General features: G+C 57.7%; 1 protein-coding gene, 1 long non-coding RNA gene and 1 pseudogene across 2 annotated transcripts; 1 reads left to right on the top strand and 2 right to left on the bottom strand.

Annotated features, from left to right (window-relative positions):
- Positions 1–5,313: 5,313 nt before the first annotated feature.
- Positions 5,314–10,534, bottom strand: clcf1 (cardiotrophin-like cytokine factor 1). Its single transcript, XM_069896251.1, has 4 exons — positions 10,096–10,534; positions 9,192–9,941; positions 6,166–6,296; positions 5,314–5,851 (listed from the first exon to the last, which is right to left on the bottom strand). The coding sequence occupies exons 1-4, from the start codon at positions 10,532–10,534 to the stop codon at positions 5,387–5,389; spliced, it is 1,785 nt and encodes a 594-aa protein (XP_069752352.1). The 3' UTR covers positions 5,314–5,386.
- On the top strand, positions 9,134–13,889 carry LOC138740972 (cell cycle checkpoint control protein RAD9A-like; annotated as a pseudogene).
- Positions 13,890–15,401: 1,512 nt separating this feature from the next.
- Positions 15,402–16,122, bottom strand: LOC138740973 (uncharacterized). The gene is made up of 2 exons (XR_011343241.1): positions 15,997–16,122; positions 15,402–15,571 (listed from the first exon to the last, which is right to left on the bottom strand). It is a non-coding gene; the product is annotated as an uncharacterized lncRNA (long non-coding RNA).
- Between the last annotated feature and the right edge of the window lie 7 nt (positions 16,123–16,129).

The following is a 16,129-nucleotide window of genomic DNA, read 5'->3' as shown; positions in this document are numbered from 1 at the left end:
CTCTGGTTCAGATCCCAGCCTGTGTCCCACTCCCGGGGACCTGTTATTCTATATATATATATATATATATATATATAAACCCCCCCACAGACCACATCCCAGCCTGTGTCCCACTCCCGGGGACCTGTTATTCAATATATAAACCCCTCTGGTTCAGATCCCAGCCTGTGTCCCACTCCCGGGGTCCTGTTATTCAATATATAAACCCCTCTGGTTCAGATCCCAGCCTGTGTCCCACTCCCGGGGACCTGTTATTCTATATATATATATATATATATATATATATAAACCCCCCCACAGACCACATCCCTGCCTGTGATCCACTCCAGGGTTCACGTTATTCTATACATAACCGCACGCCGAATCAGGTCCCAGTCTGTGTCACACTCCAGGGGACCTATTATTTTATATATATACCCCTTGTGATAGTACAGATTTTATCACCAATGTGTGTATGTACATATGCACAGATTGTACTGTATGATTACTGTGATTGGCTGAGAGTGTAGCCACACCTACAGGCAGGTCTTAAAGGAATGCTCCAAGCCAGACCAGGTCATTCTGTACTGGTCGACCTACATGTGGTATGCTCCAGTCCTTTAATTAATAAAAGCCTTGGTTTGGATGAACAAGTCTTTGGTTCTTTCGAAGTGCAGTACACCCCTCCACCGGGTCAGACTCCAACCTATGTCCCACTCTTGGGGACCTGTTATTCTATATATAAACCCACCCCCCCACCACCCCCACCCCGGATCAGATCACAGCCTGTGACCCATTCCCGGGGACCTGTTATTCTATATATAAACACCCACTCTGGATTAGACCCCAGCCTGTGCCCCACTTGCGGGGATCTGTTATTCTATATATAAACCCCACCCTGGTTCCGGAAACACTTCCTGGTCCCTTCGGTGGGGGGGGGGGTGGATTTGACGGTCCCCGTGGGCGGGGATCTTTGCACGTGAGATGCTTTCTGCCGGTTCCAAGTCTGACATGTTGTGAACCGCAGGAACATTCCTTCAGAGACGTCATGGGGAGAGAGGGACTGAGTCACTGATCGGGGCTGGACGGAGACAGGGAGCTTCTCCACACAGACAAACGGTCGTGCCCTGGAACCACATGGTTCAGTTTGTGGATTGATGAGACAGACAAACAGCTCAACTTCCCGGACAAAGCTTCCCTCTGTGTTCCAGGGGATTAGTCACCCCTCCCTGTCTCTGTAACACACTCCGATCCCCAACATTCCTCCCCGTCTCTGTAACCCCCTCTGGTCCCCAACACCCCTCTCTGTCTCTGTAACCCCCTCCGGTCCCCAACATCCCTCCCCATTTCTGTAACCCCCTCCGGTCCCCAACACCTCTCTCTGTCTCTGTAACTCCCTCCGGTTCCCAACACCCCTCTCTGTCTCTGTAACTCCCTCCAGTCCACAACACCCCTCCCCATCTCTTTAACCCACTCCGATCCCTGACACCCATCCCCCGTCTCTCTAACCCTCTCCGGTCTGTGACACCCCTCCCCATATCTGTAACCCCCCTCCAGTCCCCGACACCCCTCCCTGTCTCTGTAACCCCCTCCGGTCCCTGACACCCCTCCCCATCTCTATAACCCCCCTCTGGTCCCCAACACCCCTCCCTACCTCTGAAACCCCCTCCGGTCCCCGACACCCCTCCCTACCTCTGAAACCCCCTCCGGTCCCTGAAACCCTTCCCTGTCTCTGTAACACCCTCCAGTCCCCTACAACACACCCTTTCTCTATAAGCCCTCTGGTCCCCTACTCCTCTCCCTGTCTCTGTAACCCCCCCTCCGGTCACCGACACCCCTCCCTGTCTCCATAACCCCCTCCGGTCCCCGAAACCCCTCCCTGTCTCTGTAACCCCCTCTGAATCCCAACACCCCTCCCTGTCTCTGTAACACACTCCAGTCCCTTACACCCCTCACTGTCTCTGTAACACGCTCCAGTCCCTTACATCCCTCCTTGTCTCTGTAACCCCTACGCTCCCCTACACCCTTCCCTGTCTCTGTAACCCTCTCCAGTCCCCAACATCCCTACCTGTCTCTGTAACACCCTCCAGTCCCTTACACCCCTCCCTGTCTCTGTAACACGCTCCAGTCCCTTACACCCCTTCTTGTCTCTATAACCCCTACGCTCTCCTACACCCTTCCCTGTCTCTGTAACCCTCTCTGGTCCCCAACATCCCTACCTGTCTCTGTAACCCCATCAGGTCCCCGACACCCCTCCCTGTTTCATCTCCCAGGCAACAAAATAAATTGTAAAATCCACCCAATTTTTTCTTTGAATGAGATATCCACCCCCACCTTCAAGATGTGACACTCCCTGTACGATCACACATGCAAACCTGTCCAGACCGAGAGAGAGAGTGAGAAAAGATTCCCTCCGTTTTCCCGGCCCAGGATTATGTGATGGGACAGGTCTTCACTCTGTGTCCCCTCCCCTGGATTTTGTGATGGTTCGGGGCTTCGCTCTGCATCCCCGCCCCGGGAGTGTGTGATGGGGACTGGGCTTCACTCTGTGTCCCAACCCGGGAGAGTGTGACGGGACAGGGCTTCGCTCTACGTCCCCAACCCGGGAATGTGTGACGGGATGGGGCTTCACTCTACGTCCCCACCCCGGGAGTGTGTGACAGGGACGAGGCTTCATTGTGAGTCCCCACCCCGGGAGTGTGTGACGGGATGGGGCTTCGCTCTGAATCTCCGCCCCGGGAGTGTGTGACAGGACAGGGCTTCGCTCTGAATCTCTGCCCCGGGAGTGTGTGATGAGGACGGGGCTTCACCCTGCGTCCCCTCCCTGGGAATGATCTCACATCCTTGGCTGACGACTCATCAGTTCAACCACGAGTTTTCTCCTGTGGGACAATTGGGGCCTTTCTCTTTCAGCCCGGCCAAGTGTCTCGTGACCACGTCTGCGTGGGCGCCTAAGACTGTTCCAGTCGGGGACAGACTGACTCATCGATCTGTCAGAGAGACTTTCACCTTTCGCCCAGTCCTGCCTGCTCAGGGTCCCCTGGACACTGAGAGGGAGATGGAGAGAGAAAGGGAGAGAGCGAGAGACAGATAGAGAGAGGGGGGGGGGGTCAGAAAGGAGAGAGAAAAGCAAAGAGAGACAGAGACACAGACATTTCCCAGACCTCTCCTCTCTCCCCACCCCTCTCTCCCCTCCCATCTCTCTCCCCCTGTCTTTCTTTCTCTCCAACACTCCAGAAGGCGAATTATTTCGGAGAGACACGTCCAGACACAAATCTGCACCTGAGTTATTACTGAGATTCAGGAAAAGATTCGTGGCTTCAGGGAACGTCTTTTCGAAAGCTTAGTTAGTCCCCATGGCAAGAATGAATAGAATCAGATCCAGATCTTTCTCCTCCTCATCTCCGTTCCCTGCCGTTCACAGTGTCGGTCCCCATATACCGATGCTCTCCATTCCCCACCGTTCACCATGTTGGTCCCCATACCCCGAGTTCTCTCCGTTCCTCACCGTTCACCATGTTGGTCCCCATACCCCGGGTTCTTCTCTGTTCCTCACCGTTCACCGTGTTGGTCCCCGTACCCCGAGGTCTCTCCATCCCCACTGTTCCCCATGTCGGGCCCCATACCCCAAGGTCCTTCTGTTCCTCCCCTTCTCTCCCCCTCTCTCTCTCTCTCCCCTCCCCTCTCTCTCCCCCTAGACACCAGACACCTGAAGAGCATTGGACTGTGACAAGAGGATTTACAATGGCTTTAACAGCCAGAACATTCCTGTCTTGATGCCTTTGAAGATGTCTGTAACACCTCTCGTAACAGGACACCCATTATGGGAGATTTGACTCAGGCTCACAAAGATCTCTCTCACGAACCCTAATTCCTTCCCCCCCCCCCCTCCACCTTCTCTCCCCTCTTAAACATCCCGGACATAACTGTCCCTCTCAGACCCTCGTGGAGAGAGACGGGCCTTCACTCTGTGTCCCTGTCCTGAATGTGTGTGATGGAGACAGGCCTTCACTCTGTGTCCCCACCCCGGGAGAGTGTGACGGGACGGGGCTTCGCTCTGTGTCCCCAGCTTAAAAGTGTGTGATGGGGACGGAGCCTCACTCTGTGTCCCCACCCTGGGAGTGTGTGACAGGACGGGGCTTAGCTCTGTGTCCCCACCCTGGGAGTGTGTGACGGAGACAAGGCTTCTCTCCCCTTTTTCCCACGTGGATCCACTCTGCCCGCTGTTGTCACAGGAGAACGAGGGGGTGGGCAAAGATAAAGCCCCCGGCAAGAAACCTGCTTCATCAAACCTCCACACACTTGAAAATCCACTCACGTGGAGAGCAGGGTGGGAACCCCTGAGGGGGGGAGAGAGGGGGAGGGGGGATAGGGGGGGAGAGAGAGAGGGGAGGAGAGAGAAGGGGGAGAGGGGGAGGGAGAGAGTGGACGTGAGAAGGTGAGATGTGAGCTGCATTGTGGAGGGGATTATGGAAGAGGGTGTGGGGTGGATTAGTTGTGGGTGTGATACAGACAGCGGTAAATTGTTCAAGGTGATCTGAGCAGATTCAGTGACACAAGGTCAGACACAGAGTGAGGCCCCTTCTCTCCCCCGCCTCATCACACACTCCTGAGGCGGGGACACAGAGTGAAGCCCCGTCCCCGTCACGCACTCCCGGGCGGGGACATAGAGCGAAGCCCTGTTCCGTCACACACTCTGCAGCGGGGACACAGAGCGAAGTCCTGTCCCCATTACACACTACCGGGGTTGGGAAACAGAGTGAGGCCCCGTCCTGTCACACACTCACAGGGTGGGGAAACAGAACGAGGCCCTGTCTCGTCCACTGAACCAAACACAACAGGCAGGTTTGTGAAGCTTTGAAGTTTTTTAATTCACATCAATAAATATTCATCAAAATAAATAATATTTATAAATAAACTTGTTTGTGTTGATCGGTGGGACCAATGTTCAACGGACAGGGAAGGTACGCGGCCCCATCTCTCCCCAAATCTTCCCCCCAACCCGGGGTCCAAGGGTGGAGGGAGAGAGAGGAGAGAGGGAGGAAGAGAGGAGGAGAGATTGGGGGGAGAGGGAAAAGGGAGAGGGGGAGGGAAAGAGGAGAAGGGTAGAGACGAGGGAGAGCGGGGGAGGAGGGGGGAGAGGCCTCAGGACCTATTAGGCCCCAGCTCCTCTCTTTGCACCCAAATTAGGCCCTAGGCCCTCTATCCCCCCCTCCCCACAATAGGCCTCGAGCCCTCTCTCCGCCCAACCATTAGGCCCCAGGCCTCTCTCCACCCAATCATTAAACCCCAGGCCCCCTCCCCACCCCACCCTACAATAGGCCCCAGGCCCTCTACCCATCCCACATTAGGCCCCGGGCCCTATCTCCACCCGCCAAATAGGCCCCAGGACCTCCCTGTTTCCCCGCTAGGCCTTCCCCCGGCCTGCCCTCAGGCCCAGCCCCCTCCGCAGCCGGTTGAAGTCCTTCGCCGTCCTCAGGAGCCAGGCCTGCAGCTCACGCAGCACCCAGTAGTGGTCCAGCTTGATGAGGAAGCGGCTGGAGGGGGGCCCTGAGGCCCGGGCGCAACCCCTGGCCCCCTCCCGGGGCAAGGGGTAGCCGAGCGAGGCGAGGATAGCCCCGATGCCTAGGTTGAGGCCCTCTAGTCCAGCCCGGAGCCGGGCCAGGCCCCCAGCGGGACCGGATGGGGCGTCCAGTGACCCCAGCCAGGCCAGGAGGAGGGTGTAGGCCTGGAGATTCTCCGTCAGCCGCTGCCGGTCACCCAGGCCCCTCCAGGCCCCCACCCCGAGGGTCGGGGATGGGATGTGACCCGTATCGTTCGTCCGAGGAGGGTCAAAGTCTGGACGGTTGAATGGGGAGCCCAGGTAATCCATCTGTCAGGGGGCAGAAGGGGAGAGAGAGGGTGGGAGAGGGAGAGAGAGGGGGAGAGAAGATTTACTAGAATGTTGTCCGGACGTCAGGGACTGAGTTACAGGGAAAGGGTCAACAGTTTCAGGACTTTATCCCCTGAAGACATATTGGGATGTTGCCCGGACGTCAGGGACTGAGTTACAGGGAAAGGTCCAACAGGTTCGGGACTTCATCACCTGAAGATTTACTGGGATGTGGCCTGGATGAATACACAGGGCCAGAGGAGAAGGGGTCTGTGCCCTGCTGCGGTCGGGAGAGGTTGGGGGAAGGTACTCACGTAATTTCGACTCAGGCTGTGAAGCTGCTTCTCGAGGTATTTGGTGAGATGGTACGTCCTGAGGATGGACCTCCCAGGGTCCATGGATGCCCGACAGGGGTTCAGCAGCATAACAGCGAACACAAGGGGTCCTGCGGAGAGAGGGAGGGGTGAGTCCAGGACGCAGAGGGGGAGAGAGAGAGGCTGGAGGAAAGAGGGACACTGGGGAGAGGGAGAAAGACTGGGGGTGAGATAGAAAGAGGGATAGAGAGTGGGGGAGAGAGTGAGAGAGACTGGGGGAGAGAGATAGAGAATGGGGAGAGAGAGTGGGGGAAAGAGAGACTGGACAGGAGAGAGAGAGACTGGGGAAGAGAGAGACTGGGGGAATAGAGGGAGAGAGACGGGAAGAGAGAGAGAGGCTGGGGGGAGAGAGAGAGACTGGGGAAGAGAGAGACTGGGGGAATAGAGGGAGAGAGACGGGAAGAGAGAGAGAGGCTGGGGGGAGAGAGAGAGACTGGGGAGAGTGAGAGATTGAGGGAGAGTGAGAGTCGGGGAGAGAGACTGGGGAAAGAGAGAGAGGCTGGGGAGGAGAGAGAGAGACGGGAAAGTGAGAGATTGAGGGAGAGTGAGAGACGGGGAGAGAGAGAGAGACTGGAAAAGAGAGAGAGGGGGTGAGAGAGAGACTGAGGGAGAGAGTAGAGATGGGGAGAAAGAGAGAGAGACTGGGGAAAAGAGAGAGACGGGGTGAGAGAGAGACGGGGAGAGAGTGAGAGAGGCTGGGGGGAGAGAGAGGGAAACTGGGAAGAGAGAGGCTGGGGGAGAGAGAGACTGGGGGGGAGAGAGACTGGGAGAGAGAGAGACTGGGTGAGAGAAAGAAACGGGGAGATAGAGAGAGAATGGAGAGAAAGACGGGAGAGAGAGAGACTGGGGAAGAGAGAGAGACTGGGGGGGACAGTGAGAGACTGGGGAGAGTGAGAGATTGAGGGAGAGTGAGAGATGGGGAGAGAGAGAGAATGGGGGAGAAAGACGGGAGAGAGAGAGGACTGGGGGAGAGAGAGAGAGACTGGGGGAGAGAGAGACTGTAGGAGAGTCTGGGGGAGAGGGAGAGAGACTTGGGGAGAGAGAGAGACGGGGAGAAGAGAGAAAGACTGGGAGAGAGTGATGGGAGAGAGAGAGACTGGGGGAGAGAGAGACTGGGGAGACGGGAGAGAGAGAGAGAGAGAGACTGGGGAGAGAGAGACTGGGGGAGATAGAAAGAATGGGGGAGAGAGAGACTGTAGGAGAGTCTGGGGGAGAGGGATAGAGACTTGGGGAAAGAGAGAGAGACGGGGGAGATAGAGAGAATGGGGAGAGAGACTGGGGAGAGAGAGGAAGACGAGGAGAGAGACTGGGGAGAGAGAATGGGGAGAGAGAGTAGGGAGAGAGAGAGACTGGGGAAGAGAGTCTGGGGGAGATAGAGAAAGACTGGGGGAGAGAGTCTGGGGGTGTGAGAGAGTCTGGGGGAGAGAGAGACTGGGGAGAGAGAGTCTGGGAGAGAGAAAGAGAGAGAGAGTGGGGGAGAGAGAGAGACTGGGGACGGGGGAAGAGAGTCTCCCACAGTCTGTAACCCCCTCCCCTTCCCTCTGTCCCCTCTCCCTCTCCACACCCCCTACCTGCGCTCTCCATCGAGGACGGTCCCGGGCCGGCGGCCGATCTGCGAACTTGCTGGCGGTTCTAAACTTGCCCTCCTCGCCGCTGCGAGACTCGGGTTGGCTGATTCACCGCAAGACTCAGACCATCCCTCCCTCTCCCTCCCTCCCTCCCTCTCTCTCTCTTCATCCCCCCCCCTCTCCCCCTCTCTCTTCCTCTACCCCCTCTGCCTCCTCTCGTCCCTATCTCCCCCCATCTCTCCCTCCCCCTCTTTCTCTCCTCCCCCTCCCTCCTTCCCTCCCTCTCACTCTTCCCTCTCCCCTTTGATCTCCCCTTTGATCCCTCTTCCCTTTCTCCCCCTCCCTCCCTTCTCTCCCCCTCCCTTCCTTCCCTCCCCCTCTCTCACCCCACTCTCCCCGTCTTTCCTCCTTCTATCTCCCCATTCTCTCTCTCTCTCTCTCCCTCTCTCTCTCCGTCCCACATACTTTTCCATTCGACGTCTCATCGAAGCCAGAGTCACCGCCCGGACGGTCAGAAGCTTTCTCAAGTTTCCCACAACTTCAGTCGGTCTCCGGCGGCCGAAAGTTCCGCCGCGGTGGCCGTGATGTGGTCTCGCTCGAATCTCCGGAGTCGGGGGCGGGGGGGGGAGAGGGGTAAGAGAGGAGGGGGGAGAGAGAGAGGAAAGAGGCAGGGAGGGGTAGAGAGGGGAGAAAAGGGGAAAGATGGAGAGAGAGGGGAGAGAAAGGGAAAAGAGGGGAGAGGGGGAGATAGAAAGGGAGGGAAGGGGGGAAGAAGGAAAGAGGGGGGGAGGGGGAGAGGTATGGGGGGGTGGAGAGGAGTGTGGGGGATGGGGGTTGTGGAGGGAGTGCAACAGATGGGAAATGCATGTGGACCAAACGGAATAACATTTCATTGGGAAAGAGAGTTGTCAAACTTCACCACCTGCTGGTGGACGACTCAACTCAGGGACATATCTCTTCATCTCTCCCTGTCACTTCAAACGCCATCCAGTCCCCGACTCCCCTCGCTGTCTCAATAACCCCGTCCGGTCCCCCACACACCCTCCCTGTCTCTGTAACCCCCTCGATCTCCGAACCCCTCTCTGTCTCTGTAACCCGCTCCATTTCCTACACCCCTCCCTGTCTCTGTAACACCGTCCGGTCCCCTACACCCCTCCCCTGTCTCTGTTACCCCCCCCCCCACCCTCCGATCCCCGACACCCCTCCCTGTCTCTGTAACACCGTCCGGTCCCCTACACCCCTCCCTGTCTCTGTCACACCCCTCCGATCCCCGACACCCCTTCCTGATCTGTAACCCCTACACACACTCTGTCCCTGTAATCTCAGGAGGGGCTAGTATGTGAGAGGCATGCCGAATGGCCTCTTTCCTTCTACATTTTCGTGTTCCATGGGTGTTACCTTCCCCTTCTTTCACCACCAACTCATTCCCGACCTTTCGGCCATATTTAATTTCGGGTCTCGTACTCCCTTTAAGAGAATTAAGGGCGCACAACCATATAATCCCCGCTTTAAGGTGGCCTGGCGTGACGTCACGGCCCAGCAGTGTGGTGCAACCGCGCCGGGCCGGCCGCCAGGGGGCAGCGCCCGCCGCCGGAAATGAGCCCTCCCCAGCGAGGAGCCGGCGGCCGCTGCGAGGCGGAAGTGGCGCCGTGACCGGAAGTGGGACCGCCGGAGCTCCGGGGATGCGGTGCCTGATCAGCGGCGGCAACGTGGCCGGTGGGCGGCGGCGACCCCCTGACCCTTCACACCCCCTCCTCGTGCACGGGTATCTGCCACCCGGCCAGCAATTGCCTGGGGCGAACCCCTGCCCTTCAAACCCCTTATGACCTATCCCGCCTCTTGCCTGACCTCTGACCCGACACTGGGACCTCAGGCTGACCCCTGACCGTCCCTCGATCTCCCGCGCAGAACCACTGACCCATCCCTCGGACCCTAGGCTGACCACTAACCGTTCCCTCAGTCCCTGCGCGGACCTGAACCCTCCTTCCTGACCCGTCCCTCGGACCCCAGGCTGACCCCTGACCCGTCCATCGGTCCCCATGCTGAGCCGCCGCACACCCCCCCTGTCCGTGCGATAACGGATCCGCTTCTGTTCACAGCCCTCGCTCGGGGGTCCAGGCTCTGTCTCGGGTCGGGGACGAGTGTTACCTGGAGACATCGGCGGAGGGGGTGAGAACGGGCAGGTCAACGGGGTTCCTGCTCCGTCCCCGTCCACACGCGTCGGTCCACGCCCCCCACGTCCGTCCCAGTCCCACGCGGTCCCTCTGTCCGTCCCCGCTCCCCGCCGTCGTCCCCATGTTACCCACGCCTGTTCCCGTCCCCCCAAGTTCGTTCATCCCCTGCGGTCCCTCCGTCCACTGCGTCTGTCCATATCCCCTGAGGTCCTGCCGTCCCCCGCGTCCGTCCATGTCCCCCATAGTCCCTCCGTCTGCTGCGTCTGTCCCCGTCCCCCCGCGATCCCTCCATTTCCCGCGTCCGTCGCTGTCCCCCTTACCCCGCGTCTGTCCCCGTACCCTGAGGTCTCTCTGTCTCCCACCGTTCACCGCGCCTGGCCCTGTCCCCATCCCCTGCAGTCCCTCCGTCCCCCGCGCTCCCCCATCCACTGCGTCCGTCCCCAACCCTGCCGTCCCCCACGTCCGTTCCCGTACCCTCAGGTGTCTATGTTCCCCATCGTTCCCCGTGCCAGTCCCAGGGATGACTGGGAGAGGGTATCTGGTCCCAATCGGTGAGTCTCCCATCATCCTCCCTCCCCTCCCTCAGCTCGCCCTGCGCACGGTGAACTCGTCCGGTCCGGCGTTCGCCTCCTTCCTCTTCGCCCCCCTGTTCTTCCAGACATACGAGGAGACAGGGACGGGGCGAAGAACCTGCAAGGTCGTCATGAAGGTAGGGGAGAGGGGAGTGAGTGGGGGAAAGGGGAGTTGAGAGGGGGAGAAGGAGGGGAGAGAGACGGGAGGAGGTGAGGATGTCTATGAACTTAATTTCTCTCTCTCTCCCTCCCCCCCCCCCCCCCCCTTATCTCTGCCAGTCAATGATGTCTGTGTTCAGATCGTCCGCGTCTGCAGACAAGGGTGTGGAGTTCTGTAAACTGGTTCTGGACACTACCACAGATCGACTCCTTGTTCAGATCCTGTGTCTACACGGTCAGTGTGTGTGTGTGTGTGTGTGTGTGTGTGTGTGTGAGAGAGAGAGAGAGACAGGTCTTCAATTTGAACGAGTTTCTAATTGTTCCCCCCCTCCTCTCTCCCCCCCTCCACTTCCCCCTTTCTCCCCCCTCCCTTTCCCCCTTTCTCCCCACTTTTCTCTCCCATCTCTCTCCCGCCTCCCCCCTCCCTCTCTCTCCCACTCAGTTTCTGTCCCTCTCTTTCCCTCTCTCTCCCCATGTCTCTCCTTCTAGGCATTAAGAAGACTCACAAACTTGCTGTTATGGAATGTGAGAGTCTCCAGGCAGTGTTTTCCAGGAATCATGTCCCAACAAATTCTGTGCCCAGCCCAAGTATGACCTCGAGGAAGGGAAGGTGTGGGATAGGGAGGGGGGACAGAGAGGGGGGGGGAAGAGAGACAGGGGGGAGAGGAAGGGAAGAGAGTGGGGGAGAGAGGGAGGTGGAGGGGGGTAAGAGTGCGAAGTGTTCACACCACCTCCCCCACCCCCACAGCCTGCCTCTATTCCCCACAGGCTCCTCACGGACACAGTCAGCCACTTCCCCACCTCCCAGGAAGAGGTCACGATGGAGGTCGACGATCGCAGGGTGATTGTCCGAAACTTCCGGGAGCCTGAATCCGGTGGGTGTTGGAGTGTGGTGGGTCATGTGGATTTGCCTCACACATGTGGGTGTGGGTCAGTGTCTGGGTGTGAGAGAAAGGGTGTGTAAACTCAGTCCCTGAAATCCGGGCAACATCCCAGTAAATCTTCAGGAGATAAAGTCCCGAATCTGATGAACCTTTCCCTGTAACTCAATCCAGCCCAACTGTTCACCGGAGACCTCTCCCATTCTCGTATCTGTAGAGCGGAGGGGATTACAGAGACAGGGTGGGGGTGTAGGGGACCGGAGAGGGCTACAGATACAGGGAGGGGTGTCAGGATCGGAGGGGGATACAGAGGCAGGGAGGGGTGTCGGGGAACAGAGGGGGATGCAGAAGTAACCCAGGGGGTGACAGACTTCTCTCCAACCCACAGAGTCCAGGGGGACGATGCTGACTGAACTGGTGCTGGCGGCCGAAGAGTTCGAGGGGTTCACTGTGAATGGGGGCAGCGAGGTGACCTACTGTCTGAAAGAGCTCAGGGTGAGGAGGCTGGTGGTGTGTACGTCCCCCATCCCTTCCCTCCTCTCTCCCCCCCCTCCACCCTCACACTCTCTCCTTCTCTTCCTCCACAGGGATTCCTGATGTTCGCAGAGCTGTCATCGCTCCCCATCTCCATCCATTTCTCCCAGGCAGGCAGGTAATATCTAACTCTCCCCTCCCCTCGCCCCACGTCCACTCCCCCTCCTCCCCAGCTCCCTCTCTCTCCCCATTCTCTCTCCCCCAGTCTCTCTCGTCTCCCCCTCCCCCAGTCTCCATCTCTCTCTCTCTCTCTCCCCAGTCTCTCTCTCAACCAGTCCTCTCTCTCCCCCAGTCTCTCTCCGTCTCCCCCAGTCTCTCTCTCCCCCAGTCTCTCTCTCCTGTCTCTCCATCTCGTCTATCTCCCCCAGTCTCTCTCTTTCCCCCAGTCTCTGTCTCCCCAGTCTCTCTCCTGACTCTCTCTATCTCCCCCAAGTCTCGCTCCGCGTCTATCTCCCCGTCTCTCTCTCTCCCCGACTCTCTATCTCCCCCAGTCTCTCTCTCCCCAATCTCTCTCCTCCATGTCTCTCTCTCTCTCTCCCCATCTCTCTCCCCCTCCCCCAGGTCTTACCCTCCCCCTTTCTCTCATAAGCCAAGTATCTAACAAACTCTCCTCCTGTTCCCCACAGCCCTGTTATATTCAGCATCCGGGAGACAGTTTTGGACATAGTTCTTCTGTTAGCGACGCTGGCACAACGACGCTGGTCGATCACCAAGGCCACAGAGAGATTTCAAAGAAGAAAGGTCAGTGTAGATATGAGAGAGAGGGGAATGAAGGGACACCGGGTCAGTGTACAGATATCCCCGAGAGAGGGCGACGTAGAAATCCCGGTCAGCGTACAGATATCCCCTGAGAGGGGGGTGGGAGACCGGTCAGTGTCCAGATATCCCTGAGAGATAGAGGGATGGAGAGACCCTGGTCATTGTACAGATATCCCCCTGAGAGGGGGACGAAAGACCCCGGTCATTCTACAGATATCCCCTGAGAGAGAGAGGTACGGAGAGACCCCTGTCATTGTACAGATATCCCCCTGAGAGGGGGACGGAAAGACCCCGGTCATTCTACAGATATCCCCCTGAGAGAGAGAGGTACGGAGAGACCCCTGTCATTGTACAGATATCTCCCTGAGAGAGAGGGGGACGGAGAGACACCGGTCATTGTACAGATATCCTGAGGTAGGGGAGGGGTGTCGATGCTGAGACATCTGATGAGCAATATCCCTTCTCCCTTGCAGTTACTTGGAGTTCCTGGAGAGCGGGTGTCCCTGTGATGGGAAGAACTGATCTCCCGCATGGACCCACGACAACCTCAGTCCCCATCACTCTCTCCCGCCCACCGGTACCCCGACCCACGGGGAGCCCTTGGGGCAGGGTGAGGTGGAGGAGGTGCCGGGCACCCCTCCCCAGAAAAAGGTACTGGGGTCGAATGGGAGGGGTGGGGGGAAGGGTTAGAGGGGGAGGGGAAGGGGTAGAGAGAGACAAGATGGGGAGAGGGGTTAAGGAGAGGCGGTATCAGCAAATTAAACCTAACACTCTACCTCCTTCTCTCTTCCCCCTCTCCTCCTCCTCTCTTCCCCTCCCTCTCTTTCCCCCTCCTATTCCAGTTCCGTTCCCTGTTTTTTGGAGCCAAGATCTCTCCCCACTTTGCCTCACCAACCAGGGAAGAGATCCTTGCCTCGGACAGTGATAGTGATGGGGAGATGTGACAGGGTGAGGGGGATTACCTGTCTATCCCGGGGGTTGCAAGGACGAGCCTTTCAAATAAATGATGAATATTCATTGTCTCTCCTTGCAGTCTCTCTCCCTCCCCCACCTCCAGTAGCTGCGTCCCCACCCCAGGAGTGTGTGACGGGACGGGTCTTCGCTCTGCGTCCCCCACCCCGGGAGTGTGTGACCGGACGGGGTTTCACTCTGCAACTCCACCCCGGAGTGTGTGATGGGATGGGGCTTCAATCTGCGACTCCATCCGGGAGTGTGTGACGGGGTGGGGCTTCACTCTACATCCCCACCCCAGAGTGTGTTACGGGACGGGGCTTCGCTCTGCGTCCCCACCCTGGGAGTCTGTTATGGGCCGGGGTTTTGCTCTGTGTCCCCGCCCTGGGAGTGTGTGAATTTTCTGATCCAGTTGCCAGCATCGTCGTCCAAATTCGGGACGGCAAGCGACAATCGCCTGGGCACCAATCCACGAGGCTTGACCCCTTGATCCGAGAAGCCGCTGCTCCTGTCCCATTGTGGAATCCAAGGCTGCATCGAGTCGCTGGAATCTTCCAGGGAATGAGGTACCATGACGCCTGAAACTCACTCATCCCATTTGCTGCCCTGTCGTCATGTGTACAATCCCTGACCCCCTCCCATTCGTCCTCATTCGATGAACAACCTTCCGCAACTGCTCTCTGGCATCTTTCGTCCAACCAATTCATCATTAATCCTGCTCCCTTCCTTTCAGGGAGGCCTGATCAAAAGCCTTTGTTAAAGTCCAACTGGGCAGCATCCGCCATCTTCCGCTCGCCAACTCTGAGAACAGTGAATCTGGAATTCCTGGCAGCGTTGAAGGCCGTCCCACTCACTATTTAGGGGGGAGTTAGATCTGGCCCTTGTGGCGTGAGGGATCGTTGAGGAGGGTATGAAGAGAAGGCAGGTTCCAGATCCTGGAATAGAAGATCAGCCATGATTGTAATGGCGACCCTTTTTTCTGAGTAATGGAACAATGTGAGCCGTCCTCCGCCAACACCACTGGCACATCACACCCCCGGCTAAGGGACCTTCGGAATATTTCCTGCGGCCCCTTCCTCGAGGCCCGGCGGGAGCCGTGGATTTTGTTTGCTTCAAGGTAGCGAGGCTTCTGCTCCTTTTCCATCCCTTTAAAAAAAAGCTGCTACCCCTCCCTCCCCGAAGACCCCCTCCGGCCCAAGGACTTTGCCAGGAGCTCTGTGCTCTGAAAACCTTGTAACCATCCAGCTCATGACTCATGCCAGATTTACCAGGATCGGGACTTTATCCTCTGAATATTTACTGGAGTGTTGACCGGACGTCAGGGACTGAGTTACAGGGAATGGTCTGACAGATTTGGGACCTTATCCCCTGAAGATTTACTGGGACTTTGCCTGGATGTCAGGGACTGAGTTACGGGAAAGGTTAAACGGGTCATAGAGAAGTGGGGGGTGTTTACGAGACTTGTAGACTGAAGGGAGTACTATGGGGGTTTGGGAGGTTTTAGAACCAAGCGCTGGGAGCCCTGTTTCCGCGCCAGAGATTGCAATCAGCGATCGAAGGGAATTGCGGACACTGCCCGACTTGGCCGGTTCTGGCCAGAAATTTTATTTCTCAGGCAAGACCTAGAAATGTAGACAGTGACCCTGTCCCTCTACGACGGGCACAAAGCTGTAAACTGATTCCGAGTGGGTGGGTGGGTGGGGTGTGCGCTAATCGTCTGGATTCATTGACACCAGGAGTGACCCAGGCTGTGGAAAGAGAAATATTACAGAAATATTATTCACCCTCTGCTCCCCGACACTCCTCCCTGTCTATGTAACTCCTTCCGGTCCCAGACACCTCTCCCTTTCTCTGTAACCCGCTCTGGTCCCCAACACCCCTCCTTGTCTCTGTAATCCCCTCCGGTCCCCTATACCCCTCCCCGTCTCTGTAACCTCCGGTCCCTGACACCCATCCGGTCCCCGACACCCCTCACTTTCTCTGTAACCCACTCTGGTCCCTGACACCCCTCCTTGTCTCTGTAACCTCCTCTGATCCCCGACACCCCTATCTTTCTCTGTAACCTCCTCTGGTCCCTGACACCCCTCCCCGATTCTGTAACCCCACCCCTCCGTTCCCCCGACACCCCTCCCTGTCTCTGTAACCACCTCCATTCCCCGACAGGATAACTCACCATACTTGTGTAGGAAGGCAACACCGTAGAGATTTCGTGACAAACACAGCGATCACGACTGCCACGGTCAACGCCAGGACGGTGAAAATCAGAAGAGTCACATACGTGTAGTAGCAGGTAACCTGGGGTTCAA

Source organism: Narcine bancroftii, chromosome 8 (assembly GCF_036971445.1).
Source record: "Narcine bancroftii isolate sNarBan1 chromosome 8, sNarBan1.hap1, whole genome shotgun sequence".
NCBI classification, from domain to species: domain Eukaryota; kingdom Metazoa; phylum Chordata; class Chondrichthyes; order Torpediniformes; family Narcinidae; genus Narcine; species Narcine bancroftii.
This window is presented reverse-complemented; position numbering and strand designations above follow the sequence as displayed.

Excerpts from the sequence above, each read along its gene's own strand:
- clcf1 (XM_069896251.1), bottom strand. The coding sequence starts at position 10,534 with ATGATGGGAGACTCACCGATTGGGACCAGATACCCTCTCCCAGTCATC. Across the intron at positions 9,942-10,095 it reads GGGGACGGGAACAGGCGTGG|GTAACACTCGTCCCCGACCC; the intron begins GTAACATGGGGA and ends CGATGTCTCCAG. Across the intron at positions 6,297-9,191 it reads GGTGGTGAAAGAAGGGGAAG|GACCCCTTGTGTTCGCTGTT; the intron begins GTAACACCCATG and ends CTCTCTCCGCAG.